The sequence below is a fragment of the Neodiprion virginianus genome, chromosome 5 (assembly GCF_021901495.1).
Source record: "Neodiprion virginianus isolate iyNeoVirg1 chromosome 5, iyNeoVirg1.1, whole genome shotgun sequence".
In the NCBI taxonomy this organism is placed as follows: Eukaryota; Metazoa; Arthropoda; class Insecta; order Hymenoptera; family Diprionidae; genus Neodiprion; species Neodiprion virginianus.
The window spans coordinates 31768995-31786211 of NC_060881.1; the positions used below are offsets into that span (position 1 = coordinate 31768995).

Below are 17217 nucleotides of genomic sequence, written 5' to 3' on the forward strand. Positions count from 1 at the left end.
AAGTACATAATTTACAACAACAAGAATTCAACACGACGACTCGGTAAAGGCGAAGTATTCGCAAGTGTATTTCACATTCGATGCAACATATCAATGGGTATGAAAATTTCGCCAAACTTTTTACCGTATAGTTTAGAATTCGATAAATTATACAAATCTCTGTATGCGAATGTGGGTGCATGTGTGGCTGTGTAACGCAGCTCAGAGAGGAGAATTGATAAAAGTCTGAAAATGGGGGGAAAGAGCTGCGGTTCGTGAATCGCGACTAACATAAATGTGTCAGAGTGGGTTGAAATATGGCTCAGCCAACGTCTTCTTCATTCCACTCCAATTCTATCCCCATGACTTTCAGACGCACTCACACACACACACACGCACATGTATACGCGGTGAACCAAACTCGAAGAAACACTTATAGATTAAAAATGACATCACGGTTCCTTGACTCACAGTTCCAGGGTAAAAAAGTTTGACAAGAAGAAGGGGGAAAAAAATGAAGATAGACACAAAAAGTTACGACAATACTTTGGAAATAGTCTGGAATAGAAAGAAATTACAGAATATGTGATGACGTTTCGAAAAACCAAAAATTTAGTTGAACTGATTTGAGTAAAAGAACATATTTAACCGTGACTGAAAAATTGCATTTCAAAACTTTACAAAAATCAAACCAGTACAATTTTTACGATACGTGAAACTCTTTATCGTCATTTCAGATATCGTTCTGTGACGAAAGTCTTAAACAGAACTTTTTGGTAACTTTATTATTTTTGTTACTTATCACAAACGAACGGTCTTCCAGACTAGAACTCGAAGCCGAATTTGGATCTCTTATATTGAATGGATACCGGATACTGTTAAGAAGGCGTAACACGAACGCCGTATAAGGAATAAGATCCTTGGCAATTTTACAAAAGTCGAGAAGCTGTAAGATCCAGGCGAGACACGGGACGTGTAGGTATACCTATACTCTTACCTATATACTTTACGTTATACAATCCTGCGCTGAATCACGTTTCGTATAAAATGAAAATCGATTACCACGAGGTTGGAAAAGTGGCCCCCGTCGTTCACGTCCAAAGCTCTAAATAATATTACTTAGAACCGCGCTGCAACCTAGCGAATTTTTGCCTCAATGTTCCTTCCGTAGTGCACGTATAAAATATCCGCTTTGATAATTATTTTGTTTTATTTTTTCATTCCCTTCCTTTCTCCGACATCCATGGTCTGATATTTTAATCAAAATTTAATCTAAAGTTCCGCGTCAGGCTATTTCAGGTTATCTTTTTTCCGGAACAACGTCCAAGCATCAGTTTACATCATAGAAAAAATTTCACCGTAGTACAGAATTTTCATCACAGGTTCGATAAGCGCCTCCATAACGTACCCCGTGAATTTTTTTTTTTTTTTTCCACGCAAGTAAGATTTTGGAGAATGTAAAAGAAAAAAAAATAACGAATAAAAAATAAAACACATTTATTTCAGCTTCTTCGCGGATTGTTTCAAGGAAGAATTGAGAAGAATGGAGCGTGAAACACGGTCTTTATTCTTAATTTTCTTTTTCTTTTTTTGGAAACGTTTTTGTTTTTGAATGGGAAAAGGAAGAGGTGGACGGACCGAGATAGCGTCGGGATAGGGTCGTGGAATGAATATTTTATGGGACTCCTTAATGAAGCAATTTAGGGCAGTTCCTTTCGGCGACCCAATTAAGAAGCGCAAATAATGAACGCGTCCGGGAATTGGGGATTGTCCTGGCGTCCGCACCTCGCCAATTTCTCGCTCTCTTTCTCGCCTCTGTGTCAAACGGGTGCTTAAAAGCGCCTCCTCTTCGACCGCAAAATGGGCCGCTGCTGCTTTCGTGAAAAATTTTCGTTATATTCAAATTGGCGAAGGAAGCCCCGCCGGCTGTTCGGAGCCGCGACCTCTTGACCTTGACCCTCGGATCGAGCCCTGTTCCATTCTCTCTCTCTTTTTCTCTTTTTTTTGTCCGTTCCAGAAGAGCACGGAGCTCTTTCGTGTAAACAATGAAACCGGGATTGTTCAAGGACTCGGGGTACAACTGCGGGAACGATTCTAATTCCTTTTTTACTCACGATTTTTCTTCCGACACGCTCCATTTCGGGCTCATTTAACCATGTCGGAGGAACCGTTTTTTTCCCGAAATTGTCCCACGGAAAATACGACAAAAACTCGTGTCTCAGTAGCCTCGGCAACCGTTTTTTTTTTTTTTTTTCTTTTCGATTGCATCAACGTTTTTCCATCCGATTTAAACCTCGGCGAAAAATATCGAGTAGCTTAATTATACCGGCACTCACTGCATTTGGAGGGTCGTTGAATCCTTATCGGAGAACAGGACTACGGGTGGATCGAATCTCTCGTTTTGACCGCAGACCCTCGCTCCAGATTCCAGCTGCAGCCAGCCACCCTCACACCTGAAATCAGAAAGCAGATGGTTTTACTACTAGTTGCCGTAAGAGTGGCCATCTTCTTCACTAAACCGTGTTTTTCTCCCGTTCATCGTATTCCTTGTTGAAAACCAGAGCAAAGTCGTCTTTGCACGGAACTCGTGTGACCAACGGTTTTTAAACTAGAGCGAGTTGAAGATCGACCAATCACGGACCGCCGTACTCGACGCGCCACCTAGCGTCAGCATTTCGGCTCACGCCTGATTGGTCCAAACTTCAATTCGCCGTAGTTTAACAACCGTTGGAGCTACAACTTTCCCGCTTTGACAATTTATCTTCGCTTTTTAACGAGGAATGTAACCGCGTTGAAGAAATAGATGTTTTCAGTTTATATAAATGTATTCCGGAGCTATAAGGTGGAGAAATAAAGCTGAACAAAATGGGGATAATCGTGTCGTGTGATCGTTTGAGAAAGCTGCTCCGAAAACGATAAAGAACCACCGAAACGAATCAATTCCCGCCGATTAATCAAAATTATTTTCGCACCAGACAATCGTGCCTCTCTCGAGTTTCGAAGCCGAGTCACGTCCACGCGATAAAGAATGGCAACGCACACTGCCGTCACTTAAACAGCACCATCGGAAGTTCTATCCACACATGATTTCCGGCCAAATGAAGAATCCTGTCAGTTGCAATTAGCGCAAAAGCGTACAACTCCCTACGCATAAATATTACGTTATAAATTACGTATCGCGGTAACATTAAATGTATTATTCATTTTCGTTTCGTCATAGACATGGTTTAATTAACTCGTATAATTAAATCTTATATATACATATATATATATATATATATATATATATATATATATATATATATACATTGAAGCACAGTGTTGCCTGTTTTCAAGGTTGTACTCCATTACTCTCAGGGATTCTAGTAAATTTTCTTCTTCTTCGAATTCACTTAAACAGTGTCGCTGTAAAGTAGCTGTATTCTTTTCTCCAAATAAACTCGACGGAAAAAATTGTAGAAATTAAGTCAAGTAACGCCGAGTGAAAATTCCTGATTCAAAATCGCGGTGGAAGATTGATCACAAACGCGGAGCTTTTACCGGGAGGCATAGTAATATTTTGGTAGGGTGGAGGGGCTTTTTGCTCTCAGCGTAGCTTTTGCAGAATATTATTTTAATTAACATATCAATTGTTTCGAGCCGGAAGGAGGGCCGGAGAATCCCTTTATTACTCTAAACTCGACCCGAATCTTTGATGGAGAATCCCTCCAAAATACGAGAATATCCCGGAGTGGAATAATTATGTTCCTGCAGCCGGGACGCCGCCTCTCTCTCTCTCGCTCTTTCTCATTGTCTTCAACCCCACCCCATACGAAAATGGGATATATGGCTGTATACCGCCGGTGTTATTCCACCGTATACCCAAACTCGAAAACGCCGGTACACGTTGGGTGTGATTACGTCTTTACTCCGCTCCTGGGAGCAACGATATTTACTCCTGCAATTGCTTATATTTCGTCTCAACTTCTCATTTTGCCAAATGCCTGAGCACGTACAGACGCGAAAGCATCTTCTTACCGTCCCATCTCAACTCGTCTCGCGATACCTGTGCAATTGCTGTATTCGCACCTTTAGTCGTAAATCTGACATGTTTTTGAACGAAATATTCAATTTATTTATGTTCAAATGTACGAACGAAAAGAGGGATTGAGAGGTGAGATTAGAATTCGTGTTTAAAAAAAATTTGTGTAATTTTCTTCGAGGTTTGTAGTGATATTTAAAGGAAATCATTAACTTGATTTCCGAAAAAAATTTGACGAAAATCTTATTGTACATGGATATGGGCAATTCCATGAGAAACCAACCAACGTCTGATCTTCGCCATATTTGATTTTATTCAAAAATTTTCCTGCAATTCTCCCAACTCCGAAACAGTACCCTGAATTTTTTTGGATTTTTTATTCAACTGGTTATTCATTTACGAATATTGAGAGTAATTTTAAAAAAGACCATATTTAAAATTCTCATAAACTGTATTTTCTGTCCAAAAATTTCAAGACCGGAAGCATGATGAGCTCGTTTCTTGTATTTCTTTTTTCTTTTTTACAATTTTGAATTTTATTGATCAACTGAAAGGTTGTTCAAACGATCGAAAAATTCTCAAAATCTCTATTTTTCACTTGAAACATTTCTAGACCAGTTTCATTACGAAGTTAAGAAAAAACCGTTGAATGTGCAAAAAAAAAAGTAAACAAAAATCGCTCTATAATGGAACCGCTTTGGAAATGTTCGGAGTGAGAAATACAAGTTTTGAAAATTTTTCGGGAATTTTCAGACGGTTCAAACAATGACAAAAAAAAAAAAAAAAAACTTGACAATGCTGAAAAGAAATGGAAGAAAATCAGCTCATCACTGGTAGAAATGTTTGGAATAGAAAATACAGTTTTTGAGAATTTCTTTCAGAATCACTTTAAATATTTCCTTTTCAAACATCCTTTTCGAAATCACTTTGAATGTTTATAAATAATTGAAAAGTTGGATAAAAAAAATCTGAAAAATGGAAGGAACTGTTTCAGAGCTGAGACAATTGCACGACAAATTTTAAACAAAATCAAAAATGGAGAGGGTCAAACGTTGATTGGGTTCTCATGGAATTCCCCATACATGCACATAATTTCTCACGTCAGAGATTTTTATTGCACAAAGTTGATAATAAAAATGTGAAAAAACAAAACGAATCTGAATTAAAAAAGCATTAATCGAACGCGATGTTCTTGGTGCACGGATTTCCGTTGAGAATAAAAATGAACGCGATTCTTAACGAATCTCATCATTCGATATTCAACCCATATACGGAGCTGACGATGATAATTCCCAAGAGAAAATCAAGGTTTGAACACTCGAGAGATTTCCCTGATCAAGACTGTATAATAATCCCAGTACAACGTACAACGATCATTAGAATCGAATCAGAAGTCTCTCTTTCAGTTCAGAAAAGAAAAGAGTTAAGTTTTTCAATCGACGATTCATTATTGTCAGAGTAAAAAAAAAAACGTCGCGGTTAATCGATCGTTAAATATTCAATATTTCAAAAGGAAAGAATCGAATACAATAACTGAAACAAATATGCTTCGCGAAGCGAGAAGAATGTGTTTGAAAAAAAAATGAAAAAAAAATGTCACCCAACTCGCGCTTGTAAACGTAAGAGGAGAAAGGGAGAAGGTGAAAAGAAGAGAATAAAGATAAGAATTCGAGACATGCTAGACGCATTTCGAAGAGGGTTGATCGAGTCGAGGTATGTGTATTGAATATCGGAATGCGGGAAATTCGAAGGGTTTAAAATAAAACCGGAGGCGAGATCAGAGTTTGCGAGAATCGAGTGCATTTTTCCTTATCTCCTCCTCCTCCTCCTCCTCCTTCCATTTACTGCGATACAATTGGTTCGGGTATTCGTAATTTTTTCAAACGGTTACACGTATTCAGGTTGTGCACGTCGTGCACACCCGTGGGAATGCTGCACAGGGGATGAAAAGGCTACAACCCACTTCGGGGGAAAGAGAGAAAGAGAAGAAAAATTCTCGTATCCGCTGCAACGGCTCGAGGGAATAAAATACCGTGTAGAAAATGCTCGGCATTTTTTTTTTTTTTTTTTTTTTGCAAAGGGTGCGAATAAAGTCGATGAATATGAATTTTTTGAGAACTAGGTAAAAAAAAATTGCTACCCTTCGCGGATTGGAGAATAATTTAACAGTTTTACACGTTTGCGCGCGAATTTCGAAAATCAATTGAATTCAGTTTCGGTGACTTTGTAGAAAGCAGTTTTTTTTTTTTTTTTTTTTTTTCAAAGTAACATGAGCGAAATCGAACGAATCGATCAAATTGTAAATAATTTATTTCCTTCGCAATCCCGATATTTATTATTCTACCATATTCAAAGAAAATCTCCGTAACTTAAGTTGGATACAGTTAATAATCAGTTTAAAAATATTAAATGCACGATTGTACAGATTGTAATAAAATGAATAAAAAGTGTGGATTTTTGTCCAACACCAACATCCTTAATATTTCAAAATTACTTGTAGCTAAAATTTTATTTCGTCTCAAATCTGTCGGCTTTTTGTCGATGACAAATCGTCTTGTTTATTACGGATATCTTATACGTACGAGAGCAGAATTTACAGGAATATATACGAGAGTATAAAGAATCGAAAAAGATGTTGCGTGTCTGGCTGTAAATAACGCACAAAAGAATGTCTGAAAAGTATTGAAAAACAAAAGTATCTTCAATTTTTTTTTTCATCAAAGTTTCTTCAACAATCCGACGACGTCGCCTCGCGAGTTTTTACAATTTTTCAAAACAGATCATCCACCATCTTTTGCACGGCACTCGATCTTGAGATGACAAAAGAGTCGATAAATTTTTCTAAAACGTCGTTACGTAAATGTATTATATGTGTATACAAACGTAGGCACATAAATAACAAAGTTCAGCGCAGGCGGTACGAAAACAGGAGGGGAAAATTAAAACTTTGAATACTAGAAATCGCGGAACAGCGAAAAGAGGGCGGTAGAAATCAAGATCGAACGAATTGAAGTGGAAAATAACATCACCGTTAAAAATTCGGTGTTAAACGTAACGCAGAAAATATTCTACAGGAATCCAAACAATTTTAGTATTTAGTATTAGAACGATTAATTTTACACCGATGATGTTCAATTTTACATTAATCGATGTGGACTTTTATTGACAGGGTTAATTTTTACAACGGCGGGAAAGCGCGATGAAAAATAATAGAAAAAAACTGCACGCGCTGGATTCGGTGCAAGTTTTTTTTTTTTATTAATATCAATTTTTCTCTTTTCCTCCCTTGAGGCCGCCTTTTGTTTTCCACTCGTTAAATTTATCTAACAGAATTTGAAACCGCCCGAACCGAAGCCTTTTGTTCTACCAATTTTCAGCGAGTTTGCGAGTATTTTATACTCGATATTTGATATTTGTTTAACAATGCTTCGGGATTATTAAAACTTTCGCAAATCAACAACCTCCCGAATATTTAGTTCGAAAACCACTTCCCGTGTTTTTTATTTTTATTTTATTTTTATTTTTTCTCTTGTCCCTTCCGCGATATTATTTCTGCAGCAAAACTGCGCTCACATATTCATGTATTCAACGGCCTCTTATAGATGTATATATGTACATACAAGAAACTGAACGACATCTCGGGGGTAGAAATAATTTCCGATATCGTTGTTTTCGTTATTTATTTCTAAAATTTGCCTCAATTTTATCGCTTTGTTATCAGGCAAATGTTTTTTTTCCCGTTCCGCGGGCAATGTCGGGATAGAAGAAAAAAAGATAAAGAAAAGAAGAAGAAGAAGAAAATACGAACATTTGTCTCTTCAACTCCGAAACGCTGCGATATTTTCATTCGCATTCCGTGTTATTCCGAGTCAATATTCAAAATGAAGGGGTCGAAGTTCCGAGTTTTAAAAGTTTCGAAAGCGCCTAATTCCAAATTACACAGCTCTGCAACTAAATCCTCCTTCGAAAAAAAAATATTCCACATATGAAGGATTTAACTTGCCGAATTTATATCTGCTTTTCATTTTTTTTTTTTTAACTGTTCAAAATTCAGATTTTTTTGCGTTTTCGGAACTTTTCAAATTCGGAATTTCAACCCCGCCCCAATTTAAACAGTTTCTATTTATGAGGGAAATTTCTAAATAACAAACGATTAAAGATACCCAGTAAAGATTTTGATTTCAAGCTTTGAAATTTAAAAAATGCTGCAAAATTGTTTGTTTTTTTTTTTTTTTCTTTTTCTCGTAATTTTATCGAACTTTGGACCAGTCTGCATTTTTGTATGAAGTTTATATTCAAAGTTGACGCGACGATAAAGCGTAAATTGAGGGCGAGTGAAAGGAAAAAAAAAAAAAAAAAGCTTACAGATTTCAGGATAATTTATATAGCTCGTTTCGTTATTTATACTTATTTTTTTTCCTTCACTTTCGTTTCCTTGAATTTCTTTCCCCAGCTGCGTCGGAAAGAAGGGGCTCGAGGCTATTCGAGTCGTATTCGAAGGGGTGCGAAGTACGAAATACGAAGGTTAAAGATCCCGCCTCAGGCCGCGGCACCTCGCTGTCAATCATACGCTTCAATTATGTCGGAAAATCATTGAAGATTACCACTTAACGAGCAAAATTTCATTCCCCGAGAAGGCGACGGGCGTAATGATTAACATAGATATACCCTGAGGGAAATATAACTTCTCTCTGCCTTGGTATATACGCAGCAGCGAAACGAGACAGAAAGATGAAGCGAAAAAATTGAAGAAGATGTAATACGGTCATCGATTGTGCGTCGCATTGTTCAAAGATTATTCGATCAAGTTACATAAACATGTAAGATTCGAATTTGATCATCCGCAGAACGATTATTTTTACCGATTGATCGATTTCGAGTTAAGGTTACGTGGTACTCCCATCCTTACCGACCGAGAAAATTCACACTTTTTGCTCTCTGTATTAAATAATACGAACAAACGAAAAGCGTTCAAACTTCGACGGTGCGTCGATATTTTGGAGAGGAATTCAGGTACGTTACTCGTATCTCGAAAAGGGTGAGTTTGCTCGGTCGGTAAGGGTAGGAATACTACGTGACCTTAATCGGAGTTGATTTTTCGACGAGTAGTAAGAAAATGGTTAATTTTTAATATAAATTTAATCAACAATTCATCAGATTCAAGTTATTTTCAATTATCTCATCAATTAATTATAATTACGGTATAGATTTTCGATTGTTTCTATATTTATTCCTGAAATTGCGTACCGATGACAAAATTTTTTATATTTCACGTCGTTTTCGCCTTTCAGGAGAAATTCGATAATTTCGAATGATAAGATTTATTTCGAACGAGCTTTGTCGACAGATTTCAATGTTACCGTCTTCGAAAAAAATGAATTACGAAATAAGACACAAACATTTTACAAAATGACGTAGGCATTCAGGTTCTACAAGTTCAACTTCACGGAACGAGCCGCGTTTCGATCCGATATACATATAGATAGGTTTAGAAGTAACAAGATACTAGGATTGAAGAAATTCTTTCAGTTGGCAAGATACTCGAAATACTCAGAATCCGAACGATTGATTGAAATTCTTCGAAAACAACGATAGACCAATTTCGAAGTAATAAATCTCTGATTTCACTTTGCTAGAGTGCCGTGCACCTAGAATTCAATTGAACCTTGTCTCGGAGTTTGATTCTCTGTTAAAGGAAGACGAAAAAACTTTCGTCCGCTGTATAAAAGCTTCTTCTTCGGAAAAGAATTGCAAAAATATTTTCTCAAAGCGAATAAGATCGTTACGATCAATTGATTATACATCAATATTATAACGAAGTCGTGTAATAAAATATATTGAACAAGAATTTCAAAGATCAAAGGAACTGGTAAAATAATATTTAAACAAGAATTCGAATGAGATGCAAAACAGAGAATATAGGAAATGTTGAAAAAAAAATAAAATAAAAAAAAGACAAGAACGACAAATTCAATCGTCTGGCAATCAGTTGTGCAGGCAAATTAACATAATCGAAAAAGACAAAGGGTTGGATTTTCTCCTTGAAGAGGATAACCACGTTTGGTAGAACAAAACGTGTTCCTGAGCGGATACGTAAATCGGTCATATATATATATAAATAAATAAATAAAACAGAGAAAGAGAGTGAGAAATCGTAAGGAAAGCGATTAAGCGAGGAAAAACGTAAAAAAAAAAAAAAAAGTTTCTCCATATTTTTCTTTCTCCCGTATCCAGTTTTTCGTCGTTTTGTTTTTTTTCTAATCACATTTTCACCTCTTTTCAGTTTTTATTCTCCTTTTGAAGAGCGAAGTGGACGTCTGCTGTGGCGGAGTGCGTAAAAGAGTCGGAAACGAGCCGCGCGGTTTTTCCGATGGCTGGAAATTTCTGTGTCTATGGGAAGAGCGGAAAAAGGTGAATGCAAGGAAATAAAAATAGGCGTGCACGCCGCATTCCGCGAGTCTGTGTAGGTACACAGTTAGCCAACTTCACTGCAACTCGCTGTCAAAGGGGGTAAATTGTATTCTCGCTAATACGCTTTTACCGTTTTGTCAAAGGGACCGAAAAACTGGCCGCCGACTCGCTTTCCTAAGTATCCGCAGCTTCATTCGATACTGGAAAATTGAAAGAGAGAGAGAGAGAGAGAGAGAGGGAGGGAGAGATAAAAATGTACGGTAACGCATAAAAGTGTCTCGCATTTTTCAAACCAATTTTTCATTTGTCGATTATTTTCGAGTTGAAATTTTTTGTTTCAAGTTTTTATACTCGATTTAAACTGAATACGAAAGATTTATCTGTTTTGAAACGGAGAAACGGTAATTGTAAATTTAATTTCAATTTCTGAATTTTCACATCTTACAATTTTTGAGACGCGAAGATTATTTTGGTGATTGGAGTACCTGTGAAATGATCGGAGAAAGAACAAGCCGGTGAAACAGTTTTTTTCAAGATACTTTTCATCGTCGTGAAACGACAGCGGATTGAAAAAGTTATTAAAGAAAAATTGGTGAAAAAAAATTCTGAAAAATCGCAAACGCGTGTAGACATTTTTTTCAAAAATAAATATACAAACTGGCAAAAATATAATCGTTTATTTGGTAAATCTTTTACGCCCATCGTTTCGTTACAAAATTCTGCAAGTTTCGAATTTTTTTTATCCAGCCGCTTTCGAAATTTCTCTAAAAGTTTTTCCTTGTTTTTCGGATTCAAGAGGTTCGAAACCGTAATGATTCGTCTCTATGAGATATTGTGACTTTCGACATAAACCAAAACTTTTCCGACATCACTAAACGTGATGAAAAGTTTAGTAAAAAAATTGTGTTTTATAAAACGGCGCGACTTCGATTACATCGTAAAAGATATTTGCGATTATATTTTGTTTGCGTATAATGCACGTTGACTTATTTGTATTTCACCATGCTTGTTTGTGATTTCAATATTATTTTCCACGTTTTAATTTCACGATCATTTTTTGCCAATCATTTTATTTTTCCAATATTTGTTTTTTCAATTTAATTAATTATTGAATCTAGTGGGACGGATTAATCCGGATAAAATGTTTGAGAATCAACGGAGTGAGAGAGTGTGCGTTAATTTACTTTTGTTTGCTTTCTTTTTTCAATCACTTCATTCTTGTTTGTTTAATAATCACTTTATCCAATATTCGACACTGGTAGAATTCGGTTGATGAGCTCGACCAAAATTGCGCGATATTTTCGCATCATACGCGATTTTGATCAAAATTAAACCCAAATTAAACCCACCCTTTTCACCGTATCACTGTTAAATTTGGAATTTTTTTTTTTTTTTGTAAAAATGGTATACCATGGTGGAAAAAAAAACAAAAAAAAAAAAAAAAACGAAACCAATTTTTCGCGTCGTAGAAACGAGTGGAAAATGAGAGAGTCAAGTTAAAAAAAAAAAAAAAAATTGCTAAGCCCCGTATTCAAAGTGAAAATTCCGTTTCGCGGTGGTGGGAGAAAAAAAAAAAAATAAGAAATTAAGAAGACCCCGGCAAAAGGATGAGTGGGAGGGATGTCCGTTTTACGGTAGGTTATTTTGGGTCGAGTGAAGAAATTTCTCGCGCGTATAATCCGCAAGGGTGAAGGTACGATGAAATCTTGGTGAAATTCCTTGCCGGCCGATGGTAATCATAGTGAAATTAAGGCCATCCATCAACCCTTAACCATTCTATTCCGTGTTCCACTTGATAATATTTCGCTGAGGATAGTCATTTTCAGCCTCCGTCTATTCACCGCCCCATCCATCCATCCTTCCTTCCTTCCTTCCTTCCTTCCTTCCTTCCTTCCTCTTGTCCAACTCGGGCAGCTTCGGGGTGATTTTGCCGCTTGCCCAGCGAACAATTTAACTGGCGTTTATATAATTCGCAAGGGATGCTGCGGGGCAAAGCCGAGAGACGAGAGATAAATAGAATGCTCGTTTTTACGTTCATTCTCTCGTTCGCGAGACGGACGGATTGATTTCAAACGTCGTTTTTTACACCTTATCTATCCACGTGTTTCCGCGATTTTTTTTTTTTTTTTTTTTACTTCAAGTCTTAGGTTTCCCTTCAGATATTATACTCGCCTAAACGTTCACGTTTTTCACCTATTTTTGTAGTAGAGATTTTTTTTTTTCTCTCATCTTCTTCTTCTCGATCGAGGAACATGATCTTAATTATCGTGATACTCGATATTTCGCCAAAGCAACTTCCGTTGCTTTGTACGTGGAGTCGGTGGTGAGAAAAAAAAAAAAAAAAAAAATTACAACGTTTCAGGAATATCGTGTTTCCTTTCACTTTTTTTGTTCAAATAAAAAATATCCGAAACAAAAAAGCGTAGAACGGGAAAAAAGTAATAATTGTAAGAGGGCAAATAGCTCGGCGGTAATTGATGCTCAAATTTATAAATGTAAGACCGAATTAGGGTTGGAGTATAATACGATGTTGTATTATACCGAAATGATGATAATGATAATAATTAATAACGGTAAGACTGAATTATGAAAATTCATTGAGTTCAAACATCAAATGAAGAATTTAAAGTGTGAAAAACGAATATCCGCGAGTGAAACACGAGGAATCGTCGTGCTTTGAGGTGAACTGTTTCAAAGAGAAGGAACAAGGGAGGGAAAAAAAAACGTCTCTGTAATAACGAGGGGATCCTTATCTACATTCGGAAATCTCGATCCCACCTCTTGAATAAAAACGAGAAATGAGAAAGAGGCAGAGGAATGAATTCAGGGGACGCCGAGAAGGATGAAGAGGAAATAAAAAAAAAAAAAAAAAAAGTAAAACACGAGGAACGGCATTAGGATATAAAAATCCCGGATCTCGGTTGATCCTCTGCTTGCTTAATCACAACTCAATCTTCTCTTTATTTTATTTCGGTGTCGCGACGAGCGGTGCAAAAAATATTTTGTAAAATATTGAGGGTTGAATATTCACCGTGGTTATAAAGCGTTTAATAACGACGTTTTTAAAACAACATCGAATACGGAGTTTCCTTAAGATATTTTTTATCACCTGTGTAATATAAATTTGACGATTTTTTGAACGACGATTTTGAGCAATGAGAAATGAGGGAAGAACTTGAAAACGATTGAACCGTTTGAAGGATTACAAATTAGAGAAAAGATCAAAGGTGCGGAATATTGACCGGAAAAAAGGCCGAAATATTTCAACCGCAAGACGCCGGGGTTTTGAAATCTTTTTCCGGTCTGTTACCTGCCTCTTCCAGCTTTTCGTCCAGATTTTTTACAAGCTCGTTTAGCCACTCAGAGTTTAGATGTATACATAACGGGATGTGGGAGCTGAGTTTGAAGCGGTACTTTAAATTTTTCAAACGGTACGTATGTGTGTATAACATAATGTTATACCCTCCGCGCCTCAATTCGCGCCCGTGGGTTAAGCTTTTAGGCCCGAACGAAGGTTCAGGGTGGCCGTAAACTCCTGCCTTACACCAAAGCCGTAAGGGATGGGTGAAACCAAACTCGGCAGTGAAATACTTTCGCGAAACTCCTGTGGCAGAAAGTGATCCAGCTTCGCGGAAACTTGCGGTATGGTGTGATATTCCGAGAATTTTCACTGAACGCCACAGAAAAATCTGCGGGAAGCAGAGGGAAACGAAAACTTCAACCCACGTCGCGGGAAAACCATACGAAGGTCAGAACGAACGGAATGAAGGCTCATCCAAAGAGAAAAGCTCCTCTGGTCAAAAATGTACCCTATACTGGACAAAACTGTCTAGTTTCGAGTAACTAGTTATACGTTCGGGGAATTTTACCTGAGTCCCGCAAATGAAAGGACAAGAAAAAATCTGCGGAAAGCAGAAAGAATCGAAAACTTGAATCCACATGGTGGGAAAACTATACGGAAGTCAGAACGAACGGAATGAAGGCTCATCCAAAGAGAAAAGCTCCTCTGGTCAAAAATGTACCCTATACTGGACAAAACTGTCTAGTTTCGAGTAACTAGTTATACGTTCGGGGAATTTTACCTGAGTCCCGCAAATGAAAGGACAAGAAAAAATCTGCGGAAAGCAGAAAGAATCGAAAACTTGAATCCACATGGTGGGAAAACTATACGGAAGTCAGAACGAACGGAATGAAGGCTCATCCAAAGAGAAAAGCTCCTCTGGTCAAAAATGTACCCTATACTGGACAAAACTGTCTAGTTTCGAGTAACTAGTTATACGTTCGGGGAATTTTACCTGAGTCCCGCAAATGAAAGGACAAGAAAAAATCTGCGGAAAGCAGAAAGAATCGAAAACTTGAATCCACATGGTGGGAAAACTATACGGAAGTCAGAACGAACGGAATGAAGGCTCATCCAAAGAGAAAAGCTCCTCTGGACAAAAATGTACCGTATACTGGACAAAACTGTCCAGTCTCGAGTAACTAGTTATACGTTCGGGGAATTTTTCCTGAGCCTCGCAGATAAAAGGATCAGAAAAAATCTGCGGGAAGCAGAAGGAAACGAAAACTTGAATCCACATGGTGGGAAAACTATACGGAAGTCAGAGCGAAGGAAATGAAGGTGCCATCCAAAGAAAAACACTTCTCTGGACAAAAATGTACCGTATACTGGACAAAACTGTCTAGTCTCGAGTAACTAGTTATACGTTCGGGGAATTTTTCCTGAGCCCCGCAGATGAAAGGACAAGAAAAAATCTGAGGGAAGCAGAAGGAAACGAAAACTTGAATCCACATGGTGGGAAAACTATACGGAAGTCAGAGCGAAGGAAATGAAGGTGCCATCCAAAGAAAAACACTTCTCTGGACAAAAATGTACCGTATACTGGACAAAACTGTCTAGTCTCGAGTAACTAGTTATACGTTCGGGGAATTTTTCCTGAGCCTCGCAGATAAAAGGATCAGAAAAAATCTGCGGGAAGCAGAAGGAAACGAAAACTTGAATCCACATGGTGGGAAAACTATACGGAAGTCAGAGCGAAGGAAATGAAGGTGCCATCCAAAGAAAAACACTTCTCTGGACAAAAATGTACCGTATACTGGACAAAACTGTCTAGTCTCGAGTAACTAGTTATACGTTCGGGGAATTTTTCCTGAGCCCCGCAGATGAAAGGACAAGAAAAAATCTGAGGGAAGCAGAAGGAAACGAAAACTTGAATCCACATGGTGGGAAAACTATACGGAAGTCAGAGCGAAGGAAATGAAGGTGCCATCCAAAGAAAAACACTTCTCTGGACAAAAATGTACCGTATACTGGACAAAACTGTCCAGTCTCGAGTAACTAGTTATACGTTCGGGGAATTTTTCCTGAGCCTCGCAGATAAAAGGATCAGAAAAAATCTGCGGGAAGCAGAAGGAAACGAAAACTTGAATCCACATGGTGGGAAAACTATACGGAAGTCAGAGCGAAGGAAATGAAGGTGCCATCCAAAGAAAAACACTTCTCTGGACAAAAATGTACCGTATACTGGACAAAACTGTCTAGTCTCGAGTAACTAGTTATACGTTCGGGGAATTTTTCCTGAGCCCCGCAGATGAAAGGACAAGAAAAAATCTGAGGGAAGCAGAAGGAAACGAAAACTTGAATCCACATGGTGGGAAAACTATACGGAAGTCAGAGCGAAGGAAATGAAGGTGCCATCCAAAGAAAAACACTTCTCTGGACAAAAATGTACCGTATACTGGACAAAACTGTCCAGTCTCGAGTAACTAGTTATACGTTCGGGGAATTTTTCCTGAGCCTCGCAGATAAAAGGATCAGAAAAAATCTGCGGGAAGCAGAAGGAAACGAAAACTTGAATCCACATGGTGGGAAAACTATACGGAAGTCAGAGCGAAGGAAATGAAGGTGCCATCCAAAGAAAAACACTTCTCTGGACAAAAATGTACCGTATACTGGACAAAACTGTCTAGTCTCGAGTAACTAGTTATACGTTCGGGGAATTTTTCCTGAGCCCCGCAGATGAAAGGACAAGAAAAAATCTGAGGGAAGCAGAAGGAAACGAAAACTTGAATCCACATGGTGGGAAAACTATACGGAAGTCAGAGCGAAGGAAATGAAGGTGCCATCCAAAGAAAAACACTTCTCTGGACAAAAATGTACCGTATACTGGACAAAACTGTCCAGTCTCGAGTAACTAGTTATACGTTCGGGGAATTTTTCCTGAGCCTCGCAGATAAAAGGATCAGAAAAAATCTGCGGGAAGCAGAAGGAAACGAAAACTTGAATCCACATGGTGGGAAAACTATACGGAAGTCAGAGCGAAGGAAATGAAGGTGCCATCCAAAGAAAAACACTTCTCTGGACAAAAATGTACCGTATACTGGACAAAACTGTCTAGTCTCGAGTAACTAGTTATACGTTCGGGGAATTTTTCCTGAGCCCCGCAGATGAAAGGACAAGAAAAAATCTGAGGGAAGCAGAAGGAAACGAAAACTTGAATCCACATGGTGGGAAAACTATACGGAAGTCAGAGCGAAGGAAATGAAGGTGCCATCCAAAGAAAAACACTTCTCTGGACAAAAATGTACCGTATACTGGACAAAACTGTCCAGTCTCGAGTAACTAGTTATACGTTCGGGGAATTTTTCCTGAGCCTCGCAGATAAAAGGATCAGAAAAAATCTGCGGGAAGCAGAAGGAAACGAAAACTTGAATCCACATGGTGGGAAAACTATACGGAAGTCAGAACGAACGGAATGAAGGCTCATCCAAAGAGAAAAGCTCCTCTGGACAAAAATGTACCGTAT

The 17217-nt window shown here is 38.0% G+C and overlaps 1 protein-coding gene across 1 annotated transcript in view; it reads right to left on the reverse strand.

The window, feature by feature from the left end:
* LOC124304671 (uncharacterized) overlaps positions 1-17217 on the reverse strand; it is a 210947-nt gene that overhangs the window by 64259 nt on the left and 129471 nt on the right. The window contains exon 6 of the mRNA XM_046763186.1: positions 2316-2432. Coding sequence (XP_046619142.1) covers positions 2316-2432 — 117 coding nt within the window. The remainder of the gene's footprint in view (positions 1-2315; positions 2433-17217) is intronic.